Here is a 23,629-nt window from a genome sequence, read left to right as displayed (position 1 = left end):
CCATAGACAGTGTGAACAGATGTAAAGCCACCTTAAATGGGCAGTGTCCTCAGAATGCCCCCCATCTTCCTGGTTAGTTCCTTGGAGTCCTTCTGGCTCCTGGTGCCTCAGTCCCTTAAAAGCCTATCAATGATCCTGCCTTCTTGTCCCTTGTGGTCTGGGGATGTGATCAGCAAAGTGCCAACAGCAGGGAGGACACTCAGGGAGCACTTTACTGTGCTGGCCATTTTGAGCCTTATCTTCCTGTCCTGAGAAGGGACGTGTCCTCACCCCCACGTTTCCTGCAGTGCACCAGTTAGTAACAGCAAGAGCTCCCGGGGATAGCATGTCCAAGAGCTAAGCTCCCAATCCTGCCTTCTGTGTGGCTTGTTAGTTAAGTGGCGTCTTGTCTCCAGCAGGCAGGTAACACACCTGATTCTATGTGTCCTGGTCAACGATGAGATTTTGTTGTTTTCTCCAATGTTGATTGACCTTGTGTGGCTCACTGGGTGGATACCTTGGTAAATTGCTTGCCTTCTCTGGATCTCAGTTCCTTCATCATTAACTTGGGGACAGACGGGAGGAGGCTAGATCAGGTTTCTTAAGACTGTGTGCCCCTTGGTCAAGGTTTCGGGATTCCAAAATGTTCAGAGCACATTCCACGAGTCCTTCAAAGTCCTAGCTTTGTGCACGACTTCCGTCCCCACAGCACTACTCTGGGGCATGCAAGCGGGATCCTGGCTGACGTGCTGGGTGTGGCACAGCATCCAGGAGCAACTTCAGCTGTGTGGCTTTGGGACACTGCCACTCCCCTCTGAATCTCAATAGCCTAGTCTGTCCTGTAAGGAAACCCCAGCGATCCCAGCCGGCCCTGGGTTGTGGAGCTCTGTCTGCATGCAGGGCTTTCCTCGCGTGTTACATAAGGCTCTGGGGTGGCGGGAAGAAGGGGGCGTGGGGACCGGCTGCGAGGTGGGGCACCGCGCGTGGGGGAGAGCAGGGCGCGGCGGAGTCGGGTTTCAGAGCGCGGGTGACTCAGGCGCGGGCAGCAGCCGGGATCCCGCCGTCTTCACCGAGCGCAGCCTTTGTTCCGCCGGTGAAGTGGAGCTGGGGTCCGGTGGCTGCACCATGACACACAGGTAGGACCCGCGCCCCGCGCCCCCTGCACCTTGGCCTCGCCTCCAGGCTGCCGCCTCACCTTCTCTGCCACCGCTTCTTGCAGGAAAACCCCGCAGGGCCGGCGCCCGAGGTGGCTGCTCTCCATCATCTCCGCGCTGCTCTCTGCTGTCCTGCAGACGCGCGCCGTGACAGGTAAGCCACAGCCGCCCTTTTACGCGCCGGGTGCTGCGGCGCCTCATTCCTGGACATAAAAGGGAGTACTTGCTTGGCGTGGCGCACGGGCCGTCTTGCCTCGGGTCCTCCCGGCCCCCCGGGTTCCTGAGCGCTGAGGCACACAGGACGCGGCTCCCTAGAGACGGCAGAGAGGGGCTTTAGCTGTACAATGACACCACACTGCCAGTGGGGACAGTATCCCAAAGCGCACTGAGGTCCTGCGCACTGGGCTGTGGGTTGAGCAGGTCCAGTGTACATTCAGTCTATGGGAAACACGGTCACCGGCAGGGATATCTTGATGTCCTGGTCGTTCCTGACATAACAGAAGAGAGTCGCTAGCACACTTAGTTCAGCCTGAGTCACAAGAGGTCTCCATCCCTGCGGGACAGAAAAAGCCTGAGAAAGTGGTCCTTCTTTGTCTTCTGTGGGCCTCAGTTTCCCCCGACCAGGACTCAGAAGCTGTTGAGTTAAAGCCGGTCTGACTTAAAGTCGAGCTGACTGGGTGTAACTCGCGCCTCTGCTGGGTGACTGTGGGCAATGCTTGTTTTCACTCTGCATCCCTCTGTTTCCTCATCTGGGAAGAAGGATTAGCTAGACCCTCATAGTTCCCAGAAAGGTTGAGAAGTGTAACGGACAGATGGGAAATAGTGTCCCTTCCGTGCTTCTGGGTACTTAGCGGGCAGAAAATAAGTGACGGAAAGATACCTTGCTCTTCGCAGGAATGCTTGTGTTGGAAAGCACTGTTTGGGAGACTATGAAAGGCAGAACTCAACCCCAGTTGGGCAGCTTCCTGCCCCTACTCAGCCTTTGCATTATGCACTTAGCAGAACCAGGGTTTTGGAACAGCAGCCTCTCGCTCCTTTGGACTTAGAGGAGTAGCACATAGCCCAGTTGAAAGCAGTGAAGGCTGAGAAGCATCATACAGTCCCCAGAGGAAGATGGGCTGGGATTGGTGATCTGGTTTAACTCCGAGGGTACTTGAAAACGCCTGGCACCACTCTGCCTGTGGTCTGCAAGGGGGTGAGACACAGATGCAATGATAGCTTTTTCTGCCAGGGCGCCCAGCTTGGTGTTTCTTGCAGATCAAAGGGCAGTTGGAGCACAGTTTTGGCTTCTCCCAAGGATGGCCAGTGTGGAAACCTTGCAATTTCCCATATGACATAAGACTTTGCCAAGTCAGCGGCAGAGGGCAGCTACTGACATCCAATGCCCCTTGGGATCTGAAGAGGGCTCCTGGAGCCCTGAGCTGTACAGACCTTGCATGCAGTTTACATGGCTAATTCTCACCCAACCCTGCATCGGATGGGGTCTGAATGGGTTCCCATCTCAGTCACCATCTCAGAAGCTGGAGACTAAGGACTAAAGATACCCTATTCTGAGCACACTGAACCCAAGCCATAGCATTCTAAGTGTCTAGAGTAGGATTTAATCCAGGTACCCTTACTCCAGAGACTTTGCTGTCAACCAGACAGAGATGGCCTTAAGGTCCCCCAGTCCCTGGTGAATGCTGAACAGGGAGTGTCCTCCTCATGACAGGAACCTGGTGCACCTCCAAAGCTCTTATACCCTGCTGTGCTTTGGGTCATCTCCTTCCTAAGAGAGGAGGCCCAGGAGGGCCATGCAATTATCCTAAAACCATTCAGTTGTTCCAAGGTAGATCTGCGGTAGCCTGCAAGTCTGTGGGCTCTGGGGGACATCCCTCCACAGGGTCATTGTCCAACTGGTTGTTAGAAAATAGGAAGGAAGAAAGGAAGAAAAGGAAGAAGAAAGGAAGGAAAGGAGGAAGAAAGGAAGGAAGGAAGGAAGGAAGGAAGGAAGGAAGGAAGGAAGGAAGAGAAAAAAGACCATGCTGAACATGATGGCACGTGTTTGTAATCCCAGCATTTGGAATGCTAAAGCAAGAGCATTAGAAGTTCAAGGCTGGCCTGGGCTACTTAGCTGAACTATATTTCAATGAACCTCCTCCTCTTATAGCTTTATAGGAATCTTCAGAGTTCACACCAGCCCCATAGATGCAGCTTTACAGACAACAACACCAAGGCAAGGTCATTTGTCCATGGGCACATGGCCTTCATTGGTGGAAGTCCAACTGGAAGAATTTATGCTCTTGACCACTAAACTAAATGTTTAAGCTTGTTTCATTTTCCCAGTAGTTAGGCAGCTTCTTAGATACTAAATATTGATTGCACCACCATCTAGTGACTCTAGTCCTTTAATGTCTATTCAAGTGGAAAAAAAACCCATATGCCCACTCAAAACTCTTATGTAACCGTTCATAATGCCATCATTATACATGATGGCAAAATATAGGAACAAATCAGGTCATCAATTGCTAGGCAAATAAATAAATCATGGTATATCCATTCCGTGAAATACTATTCAATGATAAAAAGGGCGGAAGCACCGATCCATGCTACAACATGGTAAGTGAAGGCGGCCAGATAAAAACCCGAGAGTTACCAGAGCCCAACCAACCCAAGCCTACTTAAACAAAATTTCTAAGAGGGAAAAAACTACAGATGTGGAAGGCATCTTTAATTGCTTAGGCCTAGGGAAAAGATGAGGGGTGACTAAAATGGGCCATTGGGCCCTTCGGAAGGAATGATCCAAGACTGGACTGAGGCGGCTGTGATGCCACACTGATGCATTGACTCATGTAACTGCCTTTAGATCAGACCCCAGCAAAGCTGCTTAGAACAACAGAAACAATGCACTTCGCAGACACCCAGTCTCAGGTGAAACTTCTTGTCTGGTTCCCAATAAGCCTGACATAGAGCCTGGACATGGTGACCACTTACAGGCTGCCAGCCCTGTCAAGCACTGGCTGCCTCAGAAGGCTGTTCTGAGTCCTGGGTTCTCCTCTGGGTCTTCAGCTTTATTGTCTATGCTGTCCCTGAATGCCACTGCGGGCAAAGCTCCTACGGTGGGGATGGAACACAGGCGCACAGTAATCTTCAGATAGTGTGGATTTACTACAAAGTAGATCTTTGTAAGCTTCCCACTTGCCCCTTCATGATCCAGTTTTGAGGATTGGAAAACCCAGGCTTCATCATGGACCCGTTCTTTCTGTAAGCTGAGATGACCAAATTCTCCTTCCAAGCTTCTATTTTCCCATCCATGAGATGGGATGGCAAGATTGCTCAGCTCTGTATTTCTTCTAGTTTTGAACACTGGGAAATAAAATGGATTTACCCAGCTTGAGACTTATGATATTTGGTTCAGCAAACAGATTGAGTATTCAGTCAGCCAGGTCTCCTCCAGGAGGATAGGAAGGAGCCAGGCCCAGATTTCCCCCCCAGGGGCTCCGAGTTCACAGGTAGAAAAAAAAGGTCACATCTCACTCCATATTTACCTCATCCTGAGGGCGCTCACTCTCCTCCTGCATCAGCCCTCGATGCCCCTTGTGTCTCTGAGTGACCAGGGCTGGGCTGCTGGCCAGCACAGCAGGTTCCTCTCCCAGTGAAATAGCTGGGCGGGAATGGCTGCTGTCTTGGAGGGTGAGCGCTGTTGCTGGAGCAGGTGCTGTTATGTCTGTTAATAAAGCACTAGTGTGTGCAAGTCATCTGCTTCCTGTGCTTTCTCCTGAGGGGACACCTCCACTCAGAAGAATGAGCCTTGAAAGTCCAGCCCAACAGAAACAGAGCAGGAAGCAGAGCACCCTGCCCTGGTTAGGGGTGGGGTTCCCTATCTCTCAGGGGTAATTGTCACCTAGACTTTTATAGTTGTCAATTCTGTTCATTGAAAAAAGAAGACAACCTAAACACACATCCCTAAATCCCTGGGCTCTATCTTTTCTTGACTTTGAGCCTTTTCAAGAGGGATGTATTTTTCTGTTTCTAATTTTCTTTGAATGTTAAGGTTTTGAGATTCATACATGAGGCAAATAGTTTATTTTCTCTGTGGTATAATAGTCCCCTCTGTGACTATCTTACTGTGAGTTTCTAGTTTTTCTCCAACAGCACGTGGGTTGTCATGTACCTGTGGAATCTGGCCGTGGGGTATGACTGTTCTCATGTGCATCTCAGGACACATGTCTAGGCCTTTCCTTTAGTTCCTACTTAAATGTGGTACAGGGTCACAGGGGTGAATATCCTCCACATAGGCAGGTACTGCTGACATGCCTTCCTCTGCTGTGGGCATCGGGAAATGGGAGTCCCCATCCTTAGATCCTGGCCAGCATCTGGCCTCATCACTGCATTTAATGACATTTCTAAGAGGTACCACTTAGAATCCTAATGAAGTCTTTATTTATATTTTCCTTACTTGTGTATATGTATTTCTCTTCTCTGCCCGTGTGTGAGTTTGCTTGTATTTGAGTGTGAGCGTGTGTATGTGTGTGCACACTATCACCTTGTTTTTTAAGACAAGGTTTCTCACCTATTAGTGTAGACTGCCTCTCCAGCTAGCCCTAGGGACCTTCCTGCCTCCACCTGTCCAGTTCTGGTGTTACAAGCACACACTATGGTCACCTGAGTGATGTAGAACAGAACTGCACTGTGGTGTGAGTGAGTGACATGGTGTGGAACCCGACTGTGGAGTGTCTAAGTGACATAGAGTGGACTTGTCCACCTGAGAACAGAATGAGGTGGATTTTTTTATATGTAGAAGGATCTTTCTTAGACAGAAACTTAATCATGCCACTCTCTGGTTTACTTGCCCCGACTGTAAATAAGATGCACTTTTGTTTCTTGCTTGAGGGCCCCACCTTCTCAACAAACACAGAACCCATTGGCTTAGACTCATGGTGGACAGCTATAGGTTTATGAAGGAGACATTTGATGCCAACATCTTTCTCTTTACCCAGACAATCCCTTTTTAAACATGCTTCTGTTCCTCTTTGTCTGGCAATCCCATCTTCCCTTAGGATGGTGCCCTGGGAGTAGCCCCTCTCTGTCCAAGCTTCTGGGGTGCCTCTCAGTGACAGGGAACTCAGACTGTATGGTGACTGTTATCCCCTGTTCCACAGGAAGAGCCATGTGACAGGCCTGGGCCTTGTCCAACTCTGAGCCCCAGAATCTAACACAGGCCTGGCACAAATAGATACCTAGTTGGACTTTTTAATAAATCAAGGTAGGAGAGAACATGTCTGACTTTCATCTAGTATAATATCTTACCATGTCTTCCATGGTACATAAGCCATGTCAAACCTCCATTGCCCTGCCAACTGTAGAGTGACTGAGTAGTCAGAGAACTCTAAGGGACTTGCAGTCTCATTCCGTAACTTCATAACTTGGCTGTCTGGGATTTGATCTCATGTTAGCCTGCTCCTTGACATATTTGATTATATGAGCTAGGTGACCCATTTATTTGCTGGCTCATCTATCCTCTTATTTCTGATGGCCACTGTAGTCAAGGGCAGAACAGTCATCTTTCCTCTTCTGGCTAAATATCTGAGTTTAACTTTGATGGCTACCACCTAGTCCATTTGAAATGGGCCAAAGATGAAGGTGTAAGCTGAAGTCAGTTTTATTCTATGTGGGAGCCAGGATTCCTAAGTCACAGAATGTGAGTTGTTGCCTCATTGTGTTGTTTCATTATATACTTTTTAAAAATTTAACAACATACATTTAATTCTTTAATCTCTGTATTACTCTTTACTTTCATTAGAAAACATATGTGTGCTGCCTGTGTGTGTGCATGTATGTATGTACGTACATGTGTGTGTGTGTGTGTATGTGTGTGTGTTTGTGTGTATGTGTTTAAACCCACATAGCTTTGGTGGTTGTTGTTTTAAAGCCAGGTGAGGGAAGTCACCCAGGTTTATTCACTAAGACATGGATTCCTTTTCTAAAAACCATTTATTTATTTATCAATTTATTGATTGGTTGATTGTGTGTGTGTGTGCGTGCTCGCGCACATGCCACAGAGCATATCTGGATACCAGAAGATAGCTTCCTTCTTGGTTCTCCTTCCATCATGTGAGTCCTGGGGGGTGAAACTCAAGCCATCAGGCTTGGGAACAAGCACCTTTACCCTGGAGCCATCTCAATGGTCCAAGCCATGAATTCTTTAGTAGGTTGGTTGTTAGATCATCACCTCAGAAAATGATTGGACTCCTGGAGTACACTGGTGTGGGTAAGTGAGGGTGGACAAAGGCAGACAATCTTGCGTGATTCAGTGAGAGACATCAATGGCTGAGGAGAATGTACAAGTGCAGGGCTTTGTAGCTGAAGCGTGTTACTGAGGGGTCGGGGCCGCTGCTGTTAACTGAGCCCAGAAAAACAGAGATGGTGTCAGAGGTCTTCTTCAGAGGAGTCAGGTTTACTAGCTGACCAAATTCTGCTCCTCATTAATGAAAGGATGAGCAGTCTAGGGTAGAAGTAGAACCTACAAGATGGTCCAGACCCATTCCTGAGCAAAATATAACGAGGTGATAACGATGCCAGTGGAATCCAGTGAGTACAGCCCACATGACTCCTCCAGCAGAAATTACTCAGTTCTACTCAACTAAACCCAACCCAACCCCATCCAACAAAACTAACCAATTCTTTAATCCAACAGAACCAGCATGGCACAACTGGTCCCAACTCAGCCCAACTCAACCCAACCAACCAAATTCAATTCAACCCAGTTCAGCCCAACCCAAACCAATCCAACCAAATTCAATTCAACTCAATTCAGCCCAACCCAAACCATTCCAACCAAGTTCAATTCAACCCAATTCAGTCCAACCCAAATTCAGTTCAAGTCTTTTCAACCCTATTTAATGTCATCTAATTCAGTACCATCCAACTTAACTCAGTGTAGGTCAAGCCAACACAACTGTATTCAACTCAGTACGACTCAACTCAGACTAACTCACCCCAACCCAACTCAACAAACTCAACCCAACCCATCCTAATCCCCTTTAGTCTGTTTTTGTATCCCTGGTGACATGAGGACAAAAAAAGAAGAAAAAAAAAAAACTGTTCTGAAAGGACTATTCTTAAGGGACCAGGACCCCATCTTTAGGATTTAGGGAGCACCTTTCTGGGCTTGGGAAGCTTGGCTGGAGACTGGCTTGCAGGTGGCAGTTGTGGATTCCTGTTGATGAGGGTCTCAACGAAAGGCCGGCTGAAAAGTCTCTCACCTGTATTCTCTTTAAACTAGCTCCCTCCCCAAAGGATCTCCTGACAATGTCTTCAGATGGCCTGCCCTTCTATTGTGGCTACTTGTAGAGACATCTGTCTCCTCCCCTAATTCCTGGATGTCCTGTTCTTTCAGGGCTCTCTGGAGTGGAGGTGAGGTAGTTAGAGAGGCAGATTCTCTGTCCCTCCTTGGAGAGACCCACAAGACAGAAGTGGAGGCTTGAGTATGACAGGTGGCTTGTGTGCTGGAGGCTTGTTCTGAACGTCCCCATAGGCTGACAGAAAGCTTGTGCACTACTAAACTAGGGACATCCACTGAAAATGGGGAAAATAGAGAAGTATAAACTATGTGTGTGTGTGTGTGTGTGTGTGTGTGGAGATCAAAGGACAACCTTGGGTATCAACCCCAGGTGCCATTTCTATCTTTTGTATTTGTTTCGTTAGAAGCAGACAGGGTATCTTACTGCCCTGAAGTCACCAAGCAGGCGATGCTAACTGGCCAAGGAGTCTAGGAATCCTTCTGTCTCCACCTCTCCAGCACTGGAATTGGATATACTACAGTGTTCAATAGTCAGCCTGTAGGAAAGAAGATTGTTTTTATAAATACCATAAAAAAGTAATTGAAGTGATACATAGTCACTAACAAAAGCCTGGAGCCAAATAAAAACAAAAAACAAACAAACAAAACTGAAAACAAACAAAAAAAAAAACAAAAGAATTTTTTGGTTTTGGTTTGGTTTTGGTTTTTCAAGATAGCCTTTCTGTATAACAGAATCCTAGGTGTCCTGGACTCACTTTTTGGACCAAGTTGGCCTCGAGCTCTCAGAAATCCCCCTGCCTCTGCATCCAAGTGCTGGATTAAAGGCCTGCACCACCATACCCTACAGGTTGTTTTTTAAAATAATGAAGATCACATGCTGTCTTGTGACTGTGACTCAGCAATAAAGAAAGCCTGCTCACACGTCCCCACTCTCTTTCACAACTGTTACCCTCATGTGACTAGGTCATGTGACTAGGCCCATGTGTTAGAGAATAGAGTATGTTGTTGGTTGCTCTCATCCCTCAGTAATCATCTAGATGCTTCCTCAGGAGCATTGAACGTTCCCTGATCGTCTTAGTGATTGAACCAGCATTGCACGGTGTAGAACCACAATTAAGCTCATTCTCGTGTAGGCCTCCAGCCCCTGCTGCTGACTCATTGTAAATCCTGCTGTGGTGACCGCAATATCATCTCTGTTTGATGACTACCGTGATTATTAGTGACCACAAATTTCTAAAACAAATCCTTGGAGGCTTTGTTGTGGTCTCTGGCCAGACCATGGTAGTTTACAGTCAGGCCACAGCCAGCGAGAAAGCCTCTGCCTCCCGCCTTGACCTGGGCTGTTGCCTCTTCAAACCTAAATGAGAAAATAGTGACAGCCAAGGGGCCAGGGTCTGCATGCTATCCCCTGCCATGCTCCCGCCAGGGTCTGCATGCTTCCCCGTGCTCCTGCCTTAGCCAAATGGAGATGGGGTTCCTCTTCTCCATCTATTCACCCATCTTTGCAGTGCCTTGTGGTAAATGCTAGAAAGGATTTTGTCAGAAAATTGGAATGCAAATGTTCAGGTCACAAACTTGGTATCTATAACCCCCTAGAAACACCTTAGAGATTCTAAAAGAATCACTGTCCACAGGTGCTCTCCTTTATCCAAGCTGAGGTCCAGCCACCAGTGGGTTTTAAGAGCGTCCAGTTCAGCCAACGCTAAGGAGCAGCAGTGTTAATAACAACCAATCCAAGCTGGGCATGACAGCTCCCACCTACGATCCCTGAACTTTCATATTGAGGCAGGAGAATTTACCAGGAGTTCAAGACCAGCCTAGGCTACATAGTGAGATCCTGTCTTAAAACAGCAACCACGTACACACATACACATGCACACACACACACACCATGCACACTCATGCTCACCCAAAGCCAAATCCTCCAGTTCTTCTTTTAGAAGGATGGTCCTGAGTCCCAGATAGAGTCTATATTTGACCACAACCCAGGTAGCAGAGCTGGTACCCAGGAAGGGATTTAGGATGTGTGGTTCATGCCTCTGGTCTCCAGGATTCTGAGTTCAAATCTTAGCTCTGCTGCTTCCTTTTGACTGATGAATTTCAGTCTTTCTCATCTGTAAGCTGGGACAGGATTAGAAATGAGTCAGGAGCCTGTGACTGATGGCAGAGCTCAATGCTTCCTTAACCCCCTTCTGCCTCACTGTGGGTTCTTTGGAGGTAAGGCCTTGTTTTCTTTTCTATTCTTCTTCTTTTTTTACTTACCTGTTTTCCCAGCATAAGCCATGGCATCCAAAGGCCACACTTGAACTCATTGAGGAATGAATCTTCAAAGCCTGGGGCTGAGGTGATCCCAGAGAAACCCCAGCACCGTAAGTCCTATGACATGAACATCTGTGAGCCAGAGGCTACTCAGACACTCATTCTGGTTGTAGGAGGTGGGAAGGAGTTGAAAGCAGGGCTTACAATGTAGGTAAGTCAGGAAGAGTGTGTTTGCGGGCTGGAAATGTAGACAAGTGTCAGAGGAGTGCACACAAAACTCTTGGTTCAATCCCCAGTCAGCGTAAACCACACGGTGGTTGCACTCAACAGAAGTTCAAGCTCCTCCTCAGCTACGTGGTGAGTCTGAGACCAGCCTGGGCTAAACAAGATGGTGTTTCCTGAAGAACAATCCCTGTTTGCTTTTCCATGCTGGGAAATTATAACTGTTCCATCCACTGGAAGCGAGATGCCAAGATCCAGCTGATGAGTAACCACTTCATCCGTACCCTGTGCTTCTCCGCCTCCCTCTGTGTCTCCGCCTTCAGTCACACAGGCTTGCAGCTGCTTTTGTCCAGTCCAGAGAAGTACAGTGACTAGCTCAGCTAGTTGGAGGTCATGATGCAAATTGAAAACAGACCCACATCTTCAACAGAGCCTTCCGGCTTCTAGGTCAGTGCTCTGGGGCTTAGAGGCTTTGCACAGTCCAGGACACAGATAAGCTTATAGTACTTTCTACACATTTTTATTAAAATTTGTCATACAATACACATCCCCACCAACTCAGACTCTCAACTCCATGTCCACCCCAACTTTATGTTTTTCTCTCTGTTTCTCTCTGTTTCTCTCTGTGTGTTTCTCTCTCTCTCTCTCTCTCTCTCTCTCTCTCTCTCTCTCTCTCTCTCACCAAAGAAACCAAAACAAGTGAAAATCAAAAGTAAAAGGAAGCCAACAAAACAAACACAAAACAACCCAGCGCCTTGTGATGTGGTCAGTGCCATCTGCTTCTCTATCCCCAGCAGAGGTTTTTTTGTTGTTGTTGTTTGTTTGTTTGTTTTGTTTTGTTTTGTCTTGTTTGCATTGGCCAGCCGCTCTGGGTATGGGCCTGCCCTAGCCTATGGTTGTTATATCCAGTGACTCTCCACTGGAGAAAACAGACTAGGCCTTTTCTCAGCAGATATGGATTGTAAGTAACTTCCAGACTAGGAGTGACACTTCGTGTCACTTCCCCTTCTCAGTGCTGGGAGTTTGTCTGGTTTGAATCTCTACAGGCCGTGTGTGTGTGTGTGTGTGTGTGTGTGTGTGTGTGTGTGTGTGCTGCCACAGGCTCTGTAAGTTCATATGCGCATCAATCCTGTTGTGTCTAGAAGACACCGCTTTCTTGGATTCATCAACCATCTCTGGCTCTTACAATCTTTCTGCATCTTCTGAGCCTTGAGGGGAGGGGTTTGATGAATTTCTACGGTTTAAATATACATTTTGGTTATAGAAATGTGCATGTTTCATATTTACCAACTATAATTATATATTACATCTGTGCAGTTTATATTTATCAACTATAGATACATGTAATTGTATGTTATATATAGAAATTATATGCATATTAAGTGTCTATATGCATCTGTGTTTCATATATAAATTATATGCGTATATAAGCTTCTATATATTAAATGACCATGTGTGTCTGGCTTTTAGGTATGCATAGTGTACACATAAATACATTGTAAATTGGCGTGTGTGTGTGTGTGTGTGTGTGTGTGTGTCTGTAAAACACACCCAACTCTCCCAATAGCCCTATGGTGGGAGAGAGTTGAATCTTAGCTCAACAGGAGCACCCAGATCTGCTCCATCTCCAGTATCTAGCCTGGTGTTCCTCTCTACAATGCAGTCTTTACAATCTTCTAGCATCTTTCTGTTCTTTGGTGGTCTGTGAACCAGCATCACCTGGGGACATAAAATGTCAAAGTCCCTGCCTTTTGGAACCCAGTAAGTCAGAATCTTCATTTTAATGATCTCATGGTAGAGCTTATCAATTATTATTATTGTTGTGTCTGACTATATTGGCCCTGACTAAAATCTTTCCCGTGATAATCACTATAATAGGCAGAGTAGCAGTCTTCCAAAGGAGTCTATATCCAACCGTAGTCCTGTATCAGGCAGTGTGGCGTGGCAAAGAAGAATTAAGGTTACAGGTGAAGAGACACCACCCTGGATTATCTGGTTGGACTGAGTACATCCACAAGGTCCTTGAGTGGAAGAGAGACGTAGAAGTAAAGGGAGGCTGGAGTGGTGTGAGGGTGACTTGAGCAGTGAGTCACAAGCCAAGGAAAGAATGTGGGCATCCTGAACTGGCTGGACCCAGCAAGGGCACAGATTTTCCCCTGGAAGCTTCTAGAAAAATCCGTCTTTGTTCCCTTATTACAGCAAGACCTGTTGGCTCTCTAATGTCCAGCTAGGTCTTCGCTGATCTGAGGCACTGAGTTCATGGCGACTGATAAAAGCAGGACTAGGCAGTGACTACAATAATTATTCCTGCTCCCTCTGTGGACCTACTAAGTGCTGCTCTGGCCTGGTCTCTCAGACCTTTGCTCTGAATCCTTGGGGAGTTCCACCTCGAGTTCTGAAGGCATGAGAACAGGGTGAAGAGAGCAAAGCACTTAGCATTGTGCCTGGCCTGAGGGCTGACCTTGGGCTACCTGCCCTTGTTGAAGGAGTTCTTTGTGCAACTTTGCCCCAGGTTAGTGCCAACTAGGGAACCCCAAGCCCCTCAAGCTCACCACGGTCAGGAGGCAGCTATGGCCAGGAGGAAGGTTGTAGCAGAGACCAGCCAGCGCCTGTGTTGGCATTCTCTTGTTCTTTCTCTGCCCAGGCAAGTTTCTATATATCCCTGGGTCTCACTTTTCCGATCTGGGAAACCAGGAGGTCAGACTAGGTGAATTCTGCAGTACCATCAGCAAGAACATTTTAGCATGTCTGTGTTCGGTTTGGCCCAAATGTGACAAATGAGGACATCGATGTGATTGAGCAGGACCCAGCCCGGCTGTCTGGTCCTAAACACGTCCTCTCTCACTGACGGTCCATTCATGAACAGGGCTCAAATCTGCCGAACAACTGTGTATATTTGGTACCAAACAGAGACTTCAGCTGCTCTGGCCGCCGAGTCAAAATGCCAAATTACTCATTCTCCTGCAGAAAGTACAGGGAGAAAGGAATCATTTCTCCCTGCACAGTTTTTCCATGTGACAAATTTTCTAATTTTATTTCAGGTTAAGTGACTCTAGCTCATGGCTCATTTCAGAGTCTCCCGACCCCTTTTGGGGTTCAAGTTTCCTGGTTGAAAAACACGATTGGTTTTATTGGTTTAATATTTGCATATGTGAACTGCTATCACATTTGCAGCTGAATGTCTTCATCTTCTCTACTCTGTGATGCCCAGCAACGCTGGCTTCTTGGTCTAGTTATTTGGGTCTAGGCCTGGCCAAGTCCAGTTCACCCTGTGTATGCAGACACTTTTATCTGCTAAGGTAGGGGAAAGCTGGCTGAGATGGAGCTTTGTGGCTGGATGGGAAAGAGTGATTACTGGGGATGTTTCTAGGGGTGGTTGGTTCTATTAAGACTGTTGGGATGGGAGCTCACACCTGCTGCCAGCTGTGGCTCTGCCTAGAGGCAACTGGAGCACTCTTAGCATTGGAAGGAGACTCATGGCTGTGTTTGAATGACATGAATTCTGCCTGTGTGGCATCTGCTGCCTGCCATTACTGTCTTCCACCGCCTTGCCACCCTTGGGGTCATGTCTCTCTAACAGTGAGGCATTGCCTCTCTCTGACCTCTGGTTTACCTCTGTGCAATCAAAGAGGCTTGTCCAAAGCGCATGTCCTATCGTGTCCCTTCTTCAAATCCTTCTATACTTTCCATTACAGCAGGGAACTCTACACTGCTTGGGCTATAGCCAAACCCTCTCCTCTCCCATCTCTCCTGGCTTCTGGCTCCAGCCCTGCTGAACTCCTTGCTGGTCTGAGATTGCAGGCAGGCTCCTTCTCATCCTTACAAGTCTTATGTTTTCCATAGACTTGCTCCATGAACTGTGGCAGTCCCTGAGCCAGCTGCATGAGTATTACTGAGATAGTTAGGGATGCAGGGTCCTTCTCCAGATCAACAGCATCAGGCTTTGGGCTTTAGATGCCCCTAGACAATGCATTTGATGCCAAAGTGTGATCCACAGGGCTCTGTGGGGCGTGTGCAAGCCTGGCAGAGCTGGTTTAGTTTCAGGCTCCACAAGTTAACAGTTGATGACCTTGGATGGCTTCTTAATCTCTCCAAACCTCAGTTTCTCCCTCTGTAACAGGAGGGGTAAGGATAGGACACATGTCAGGCTACTTGTGATCAGTAAATGCAGTGATGCCCCACCCCAGCTCAGCACAGTGCATGTGGTAAACACTCAATAAAGGGTGAATAGTCTAACAGAGTGGATGTGAGAGGGACAGGCACAAGCTGATGAGTGTGGCATTCATTAGAGCACTTGTTAATGTCATGGACAGACAGGTAACAGCATGGTGGGGTTCTGAAGGGAGGCAATAAGGGCATGTGTGTCAGCAGTGAGGGTCTCTTCTTATAAGCCTGGTAGTTTCTGATTCCCAGGCAGGATTAGACAAGGTGGTGGGGGAGCAATCCCCTTTTTTATGTAAAGCCACTTGCCAGGTGAGAGATGCTGGCACCAGGAAGTCTGTCAGCTGGGACTCACAGTGCCCACCCCAGAGCCTTGTTTTAGACAACTGGGAGGGAGGAAAGACTGCTGAAGGCGCTACGGCCTGAGCAGCTGCTGGATGCTGAACTGACATCCTTATAGGTCACAAGGCCGAGGCCCAAGCCCAGAGTCACAAGTAAACCCTCATGTGGCTTCATTCCATGTTGGTTCACTCCGTTAGGGGACAGAATTCACCTGTAAGTCCATTTCACCAAGGACCTGGAGAAAGCCAGGTCAGTGCCACTCACCTTTGGAGGTTAGGGTTGTCGAGCCATAGGGACAGGGAGAGCAACAACTGTAATTAGATGTGGGAGAGTTGAGTCCACTAAGCAAAGATGGGCAGACAGAAATAGTTGTGAAGTCCTGTGGAGGAAAAGGCTCATCTACTTGTGGAAGCCTGGTAGGTTTTTCAAATTCATTCATTTGTCCCTTCACTTTCACTTAAACATATACTGTACACAAGGTGGTGTATGATGTGCTGTGTATAAAATGATGGACAGGTAGGCCTGGTTCCACTGGGGAATGCTAACACCAACAATCTGTCCAAAAACGATCCTTTGGTGATGATAAATGGCAAACAGGGTTCTGAAGAAAAATAAGAGCCAGGCGTGGCAGTACATGCTTTTAGCTTAGCACTCAGAAGGGGGAGACAGGACGGTTACTAGTTTCAAGCCAGCCTGAACTACAAGGCAAGACATGGTCTCAAGAAAAACTAAAGTACAAGGCCCTAACACACACACACACACACACACACACACACACAGAGAGAGAGAGAGAGAGAGAGAGAGAGAGAGAGAGAGAGAGAGAGAGAGAGAGAGAGAATATTTTCATCTGTATGAGGGCATTAGGGAAGTCTCCCCAAAGTGTTATCTGGAAAATGTGGTTCAAAGGATGAACAGTTTACTCAGGGAAGGGTGCTGGGTGGGTAGAGCTGAGCGATCCAGATCTCCAGGTGAAGGGATCCAGATGGGGAGAAAGAGTTAAGAATAAGCCTGCTGGGACCAGAGAAATTGCTCAGTGGTTAAGAGCACTGAGTGTTCTTCTAGAAAACCAGGTTCAATTCCTAGCACCCACAACTATCTGTAACTCTTGCCCCAAGGGATCCAATGCTGCTTCTAGTGGCTACCACAGGTACCAGGCACCCACATGGTGCATAGGCATAGATGCAGGCAAAACATCTATATACATAAAATAAAATTCTAAAATGTTTTAAAGGAGCAGCCTGCCTTGCCCAGAGTACATGAAGGAAAAGAGACAGAAGGGGTATCTGGGAGGAAGTTGGAAGCTCCATCGATAGCCTGGCCTGGGTACCATGGCCGATCAGGTCCCATATGATGCTCCCAGCCCAGGGATTGGCTTAGGATGAAGGCCTTGGATCCTGGAGGAGTGTAGAATGGGACTCTGGGTTTGAGTATCTGTCTTGTTTCCACTTCTGCTTATAGGAGAACATACTGATTCCAATGGAGAATGTAGGCATAATTTTTTTTTGCAACCTACTTTTGATAAGGGTTCAATCTCTCCTCTAGCCCACCACCCAGCAGAGGTAGTGGAAGAGAAAAGTTATTAGGATGTGGGGGAAGCCGACCTGCTCAGCAATAGTTCATTGGGGGGCGAGCTCAATCTTCTTGGGCAGCAGTTCAGTCCTGTAGCAAACACCAAACACGATTCAACAGCTGCAAAGCAGTCCTTTAGGCAGGCAGACACCAGGAACGAGCTGGCTGCTACCGTCCAGTCCTTTCAACAAGCAGACACCAGGCAGCTGTAGTTCAGTCCTGAAGAAACCTCCAGGCTGGCTAACCAGTCTAAGGCGTGGCCACACATCTGACAAGTTGCTGCCGGTACCTCACGAGCAGTTCTTGAGCAAGTTTCTCTCAATGTCGAAGTTATCACAAGTTGAGCTCAGCAATGCTGTGTAAAGTGAACCAATACATCCCCGTTGTTAGCAAAGAATAACGAGACAGAGCAAACCAAACCAGTGCTCAGTGCTCATCTCCCATGGTCTGTGGGGTCATATTTATACTCCTCATCAAACATCCTTTCACCTGTGTCTGCTTCACGGTAACAGTCTTTCAGTGTCTGCTTCAGTAAGACATCCTTTTACCTGTGTGCCCCAACAAAACATCATTTAGCATAGCTAACTTTCCAAAGAAATTAGACGTTTCCACTTCACAGTACTAGATTTCCTCCTGTTCTTTCCCTCTCTGTGGAGGGTGCTGTTAAGAATGTAAATCCAGTGTGACTGAGCCTTGGTTCTTCTGGCTGAGGCAGAGGAGGGAGTTAGTGCCTAGGGGGAGGGTTTGGGTGGGAAGGCGGAGGGAGCAATCTCTTCAGAGACAGTGACACCTATGGGAAGGGAGCCCTGTAGTGCCCCCTCCCCCATTCATCCCTTTAGTGGCTTCTCTGACTGCTGTGCAGTGGTTCCTGGCTGGGTGACAAAGGCCTGCAAAGAGCCACATTGTTTATTCCCTGGAGCATGCACTTTATTCAGCGGTTGGGAAGTTGGGGTAGGAGACCAGTCACAACTGGGGAGTAATCCAGAAGTCACTAAGAGAAACAAACACCCATGTGCTATGCAGTGAAAGAAAGCTGAAGGGCTTTAAAGTGGATCTCCTTGAGTTTCTAAGCTCCTGTGGCTTGTTGCCTAAGTCAGGCCTACAGGTGTGGGGTTCTCACTCTCTGATGATGACACACTTGAGTAGAGATGGTATCGTATGTAGAACTGAGGTTCCCAAGTTATGGAAGAGACATAAGTTGCTGTCCAGGATGCCAGAGTGTATTTGGGCAAAGTTTTACCCCATTCATAGCCCACATGTGTTAGGTCAATCTACTAGATGACGATATGGAGACCACTGTGGTCCAGAGTCTTGAAAAGAACTCTTGGTTCCAGAAGGACTTGTGTCTGTCACTGTTGCATCTCCAGCATCTAGAATAGTGCCTGCCACACAGCAGGTGCTCCATAAATGCTTGTTGCATGAACAGCGTGTGTGTGTGTGTGTGTGTGTGTGTGTGTGTGTGTGTGTGTTGATGGCTTCCAGAAGCTTGCCTTCTCAGCCTGTGTTTACCTTTCCAGGAATAAGTGAGTGAGGCTGCTCTCACATGGGAAGCTTGGGTGGAATGTGAAAAATCCACCTCATGAATATGCATTCGGGAATCCAGCCAGAGCTGCCCCAAGCTCAAGATTTCGAAGAATCACCCTTCGAGGCAGCCTCCTACCCAGTGTGGTTTATGCACATCGGATTCTTGTGGGCGAAGGCACAGTTTATCATTCATGTACCTTGCCCTGCTAGGCCTCCTTTCTCATGGGCCCTGCACATTTCTAGCATCTGAGCGTTGGTGATTGTCTATGTGGGCTTTCCCAAACTGCAGATGGGAAAGGGTAGAGACCAGCCATCATCAGCAATACAAGGTTACAGAACCTAGTCTAGAAGCATCTGCTGCTGTCTGGGTGACTGCAGTCCTCACTCCTTTCCTGAAGTTTCCAAAAAACACTTGGCCACCTATCAGGATCATGGCTAGCAGTGGACTCTACAGGCATCAGATGAACTTCAAATCCCAGCTTGGTCCCTTACTAGTGCTGTGACCGGAGCACTTACTCAGGTGTGCGATCCACATCTGAATAGAGGATCAGGGGATATCCTGCTGCCCGGACTGCATGAGACAGTCAGTGGAGGATGCTGAGTCTGACAAGAGCATCTGCCCAGCACTGGGTGCTACTGAGACCTTGGTCTACACTCTTCTGGGCAGCAGTAGGCCTGGGAGCTTCTTGAAATTCCAAGGCCTGGGGCATCACTCAAACTCCCATTGGGTCTGAGGACAGGCACCTGTATTCTGAAGCTCACAGGTGCACTGGCTTCCAAAGTGAGGAGACCAATGTGGACATCTGCACTATGGAGGCAGGATCACATCTGACCTGTTCTTTCTGAATGTCCAGGGCTGGCAGTGGTAGGCACTTTCTAATCATGACATTCACCTTGCACTGCAGTCCAGAGAGCTAGGTATTGCATCATCCCAATGCCTGGATAGAGACTTAAGCTCAGAGAAGCTGAAGAGTAAACCCAAGGTCCCCAGCTGGAAGGCGACTAGGCAGCGTCTTGCTGCCCATCACTCTGGCATCCACTGCCATCTCTTACTCTCTGCAGTATGCTGTGGGAGGCTGGGCATCCTCTGGTCCCTGCAATGTGCCTGTCTCTTCATTCCACTTCCTGACGCCTCTAGCACCCTACAGATTCCCTCACGGCTTCCTAGAGGCCACAAGTCCTTCCTCCAGCAAACATTTGGAGACTGTCAAGTTGTCCTTTCATCTGAGTTAAACAAGAGTCAGTCTGTTTCAAAATATGACTCCAGGGTCACCATCTGTCCTGGCTGTTCCCTTAAACTCAAATCCCATTGCAGAGCCAGGCTCTCCTCCAGCAACTCTCTGAGGGCAGGTCTCCACATGATTGAGCCAGAGAATTTCTACAAAGATGTAGTGTCTTTGATAACAACTGCAGAACATTTTTTTTAAAATGTGCATTGTTTATTGTCCTCCTCATGAACAGCATTCAAATTATTACTGAGGACCGCAAGCCCCTGGACAGGTTCAATACACTCATTTCTCCAGTGGGTATCTTCTTGCTGTCTAACCAAGTGCCTCTCATGGCATTTTGCCATCTCTACTTTCTCTGGAGCCACAGGTGGGCATGGCCTGCGTTGTTTGGGAGAATCATGCCATCAGCCCAGGCCTTGTTTTGCTCATCTTAGGGATCTGGTAGTTCCCAAGATCCTTCCTAGATTTCAAGGTGACCCTGCCTTTTTTTATTATTATTATTCCTTTTTGCTTTAGAGAGTGTAAGCATGATTTCACCCTGCCTAGTACAGCTGGAAGCTCCTTCTGCTGTAGCCGCTTGCCTGCCCTGGCTGGATCCACACCAGTGCATCTGTGTAGATACCCTGGGCCATTCCCAGGGCAGCTTGATTTGCCCAGGGCGTACATACCAAGTGCTGAGAGAATACAGGCAGATGTGTTTCCTGCTGCTGCCAAACTCCCACATGCACTCTGCATTCCAAGTCGCCCAGTCCCACCCTCTCCTCGGCAAGGCAATGGAAGGGGGGCTGACTGTCAGGGCAACCACTGGAGGAGAAGGAGAGATTCCTCCTAAAATGGTCAGGGAGCTTTCCTGAGGAGCCCTCTGAGGTGCCCTGCTGCCTGTCATGTAAAGTCAAGTCTCCTGGGTCTGATGTTCAAGAGCCTCCGCTGCAGAGAGGAGGTGAATGGGATCCATCTCCTTTGCCCTCAACCCCCTTACCTGAAGTAGGGAAGCCATCAGATTAAATGTGCTCGTGTGTTTAGCCTGAAATTGGCCTGGGGGTGGCCTGATAGTTCTGGCCCTGTAGTTCCTGGCAGTTCTTTGCCGATCTCTTTTTCTCCCTCCCCGAATCACCCAAATCTTAGTTTTCCTTACTTGGCCTTCCTTCTGGATCCTTTTCAATGACTCCCTCTTTCAGACCACTTCCTAGAACCTTCAGTAGATGAAGAATCCTGCAGGTCCCCTCCTGTCCTTGACTCACAGTCTCCAGACTCAGGCCTTCTATGTCGGGTCTATGGGTACTGGCAACTAGGCTGAGAACCAGATGGGGGATCAACCCTCTTACTTTCTCCTTGCCTTGAACGCTTGCCTAGGCCCCGCCCTGACAGGGTTGGATGCTGGTTGTGGGCAGCCGTGAGCAGGATTGGGATAAAGTGAATGGTGGGAGGACAGCAGCTGCTTCCTCCTCGGGGCTCTGCTCGTTCTGATGGCTCTGTTCCAAAGGGTCTGAGGCCTGTGGGTGGCTACTTAGAAGAGGTTTGCTGACTACTTATTAGCAACCATGCTATACCCAAAGATTCAAGACACCCTAGGACATGTTTCACTTACAGATGGTTACACTCAAGAAAGCCCCAGAATCGCAAAACTTTCTCAAACTCACCCCCATCTCTCCACCACACATCCACCTAGTGCCCATCTTTTTAATGAGCTTGGGCTTTATCCATACAAGAGAACCAGGGATCTCAGTTCTGCTCCTGGCGCCTGGAGGGCTAGACAGTCTCATCTGATCTTGTCCAGTTGTCTGAGCTGATGTGCAGCACCAGGGCGGACCAGGAGCACCCTCTCCAACAGAGGCACAGAGAAGGGGAGGCATGTGTTATTCACAAGTCCCACCCAGAACATTGTTCCAGGGAGAGGGAAGGTGGAGGCGGCTGGAATTTCATCTGAAGTCTGAGAAGCCAGTGTGTCTCAGGGGCACTCCCAGACCAGCTGGATGAGAGCCCTGGGCAGCCATCTTGCAGAAGGCTACATTTTCCAAACCTTCCTGTTTAAGGGTCAACTGAGAATATGGGATTGCAGACCCCCAGGGAGTCAACAGCTAGCCGCTGTGTTGCTATTGATATGATATTAATTATTACTGAATTATGTCTAGGCAGCCGGGGTCAGATGAGAGTGGGGTTAAAAGTACATGTTAACTAAATGTTGGTATTAGTGAACAAAGATTGGCTTTTATAAGAGTTCTTTATGACCAATGATAATAAGTGCTATATACAGTGCTAAGGTGGGTAAATAGTTATTCTTGTCCAGAATTACACTAAACTGGTTCACTTATGCATTATTTGTTCATTCATTTATTCATTCATGTATTCATCTACCAACTGTTTGGCTATTGCCAAGTCTCAGGCAAGATTCTGTGTCCAGAAGCTGTAGGGGGAGTCCGGCGGCTTTAGAGCAGAGACAGAAGATTTCACCTGTCCCCTGCGGCACCTGCAGGCCATTGGGAGACACACACAAGTGAACAGAGGGTGACAGAGTACTGAAAAACTGGGGCTTCTGGGAGACCAGGCAGGAGGAGAGAGTTGCTCCTGGGACATGATGTGATACATCTGTGGATGAGCAGAAGGGATCCCATAAAGAATAGGGGGCTTACAGGCCTACTTCCTGTTGAAGCTGGAGTGGCCTCCCCTGACTGTCCATCTCTAACTATATGTGGGACAAGACAGACTGAGACGAAGCTGAGAAACCAGGTGCTTCCGTAACCTTCAGAGAAATGGGTCTTTTCTGCTTAGACTGGACAGTCCTTCCATGGAGCAACACCAACCCCTCGTGGCTGGCTACATAACCCTTGCCCAACAGTGCCTGGATCTGCCAGGCCCATCGTCTACCCACATACCTCCAGGGACATCCCTACATAAGCTTCTTGCCAGTCAGCCTTCTCATCAGTGGGGAGCATGTGGCATCCTCCCTCTGGCCCTGGGACAAACTGCTTTCTATCTGTAAAATTTGGTGATTCACACAGTCAATTTGTCTGGGAAGCCACTCAGCTGCTAAGTTCCTATGTTACAGGGAAGGCTCAGCTTTCCCATGTAGTCCTGGGGCACTTCCTATGTTATCTCTTCTGAGCAGCAGCTGGATTCTTTCTTACCCCTGCGCTCTCTCCTGCCTGGTCTCCCAGAAGCCCCAGTCTGGGTCTCTGGCCATGCAGCAAACTCCTGCACTGCTTGCTGTCTGCTCTGTGACCCCAAGACTAGATGTAGGACACCATGTTAGCTTCAGCAGCAGAGCAAGCCCCAAATTTGAGTGTAAGCCATAGACCCTTCCAGGTTTGGTAAATGCATGGCATTCAGGGCTCCACTCCCAAATCTGTGGTGTTTGGTGTAGATGCTAAGATCTGGTAAGTTCCCAGATGCTACCAGTCCAGGTGTCACACTTGGAGAACCTCTAGTGTCCTTAGAAAGCAGATGGGCTATGGGGTCTGAACCCAGGCCATAAAGGTTCAGAGTCAGCCTTACTTGGGTGGCTGGATCCTTCTACACCTCCATCTCTGTGTCTGCAGAGCAGGGTTCATTGTAATAGCTCTTCGCTGGGCTCGTGTGCATGTTGACTGTGGAATGGTGCTGGTGTGCATCAGGAAATATATGAGGTACCTAGAGAGTTGTTAGAACAAACACCACAAGTGAGTAGACTAAAACAACAAAAATCTATCATCGTGCAGTTGTGGAGGCCAGGAATCTGAAATTAAGGTGTCCAGAGCCCTTTTCCTCTGAGCCATTTTCCCACTGGAGTCCTTGAGCTGAGCCCTCCAGAGCAGCCTGTGGGGTGGGCTGGTGACTCATTGCAGATGACGTCATCTTCAGGAGTCAAGGCCCTGCTCACACTCAAAGAGCCTTTGTTCCCCAAATGGAAAGCAAAGTCCTCATACTCAGAG

The 23,629-nt window shown here is 48.2% G+C and overlaps 1 protein-coding gene across 2 annotated transcripts in view; it reads left to right on the top strand.

Moving 5' to 3' along the window:
• The first annotated feature begins 962 nt into the window (after positions 1–962).
• The window catches only part of Col15a1 (collagen type XV alpha 1 chain), a 105,834-nt gene continuing 83,167 nt past the window's right edge, over positions 963–23,629 (top strand). The window contains exons 1-2 of one of the 2 annotated variants that reach the window (XM_076935002.1): positions 963–1,115; positions 1,199–1,287. In XM_076935002.1, coding sequence (XP_076791117.1) covers positions 1,105–1,115; positions 1,199–1,287 — 100 coding nt within the window. In that variant the 5' untranslated portion in view covers positions 963–1,104. The remainder of the gene's footprint in view (positions 1,116–1,198; positions 1,288–23,629) is intronic. The other variant, XM_034502627.2, reaches the window with a different exon arrangement.

The sequence above is a fragment of the Arvicanthis niloticus genome, chromosome 5, assembly GCF_011762505.2.
Source record: "Arvicanthis niloticus isolate mArvNil1 chromosome 5, mArvNil1.pat.X, whole genome shotgun sequence".
In the NCBI taxonomy this organism is placed as follows: Eukaryota; Metazoa; Chordata; class Mammalia; order Rodentia; family Muridae; genus Arvicanthis; species Arvicanthis niloticus.
This window is presented reverse-complemented; position numbering and strand designations above follow the sequence as displayed.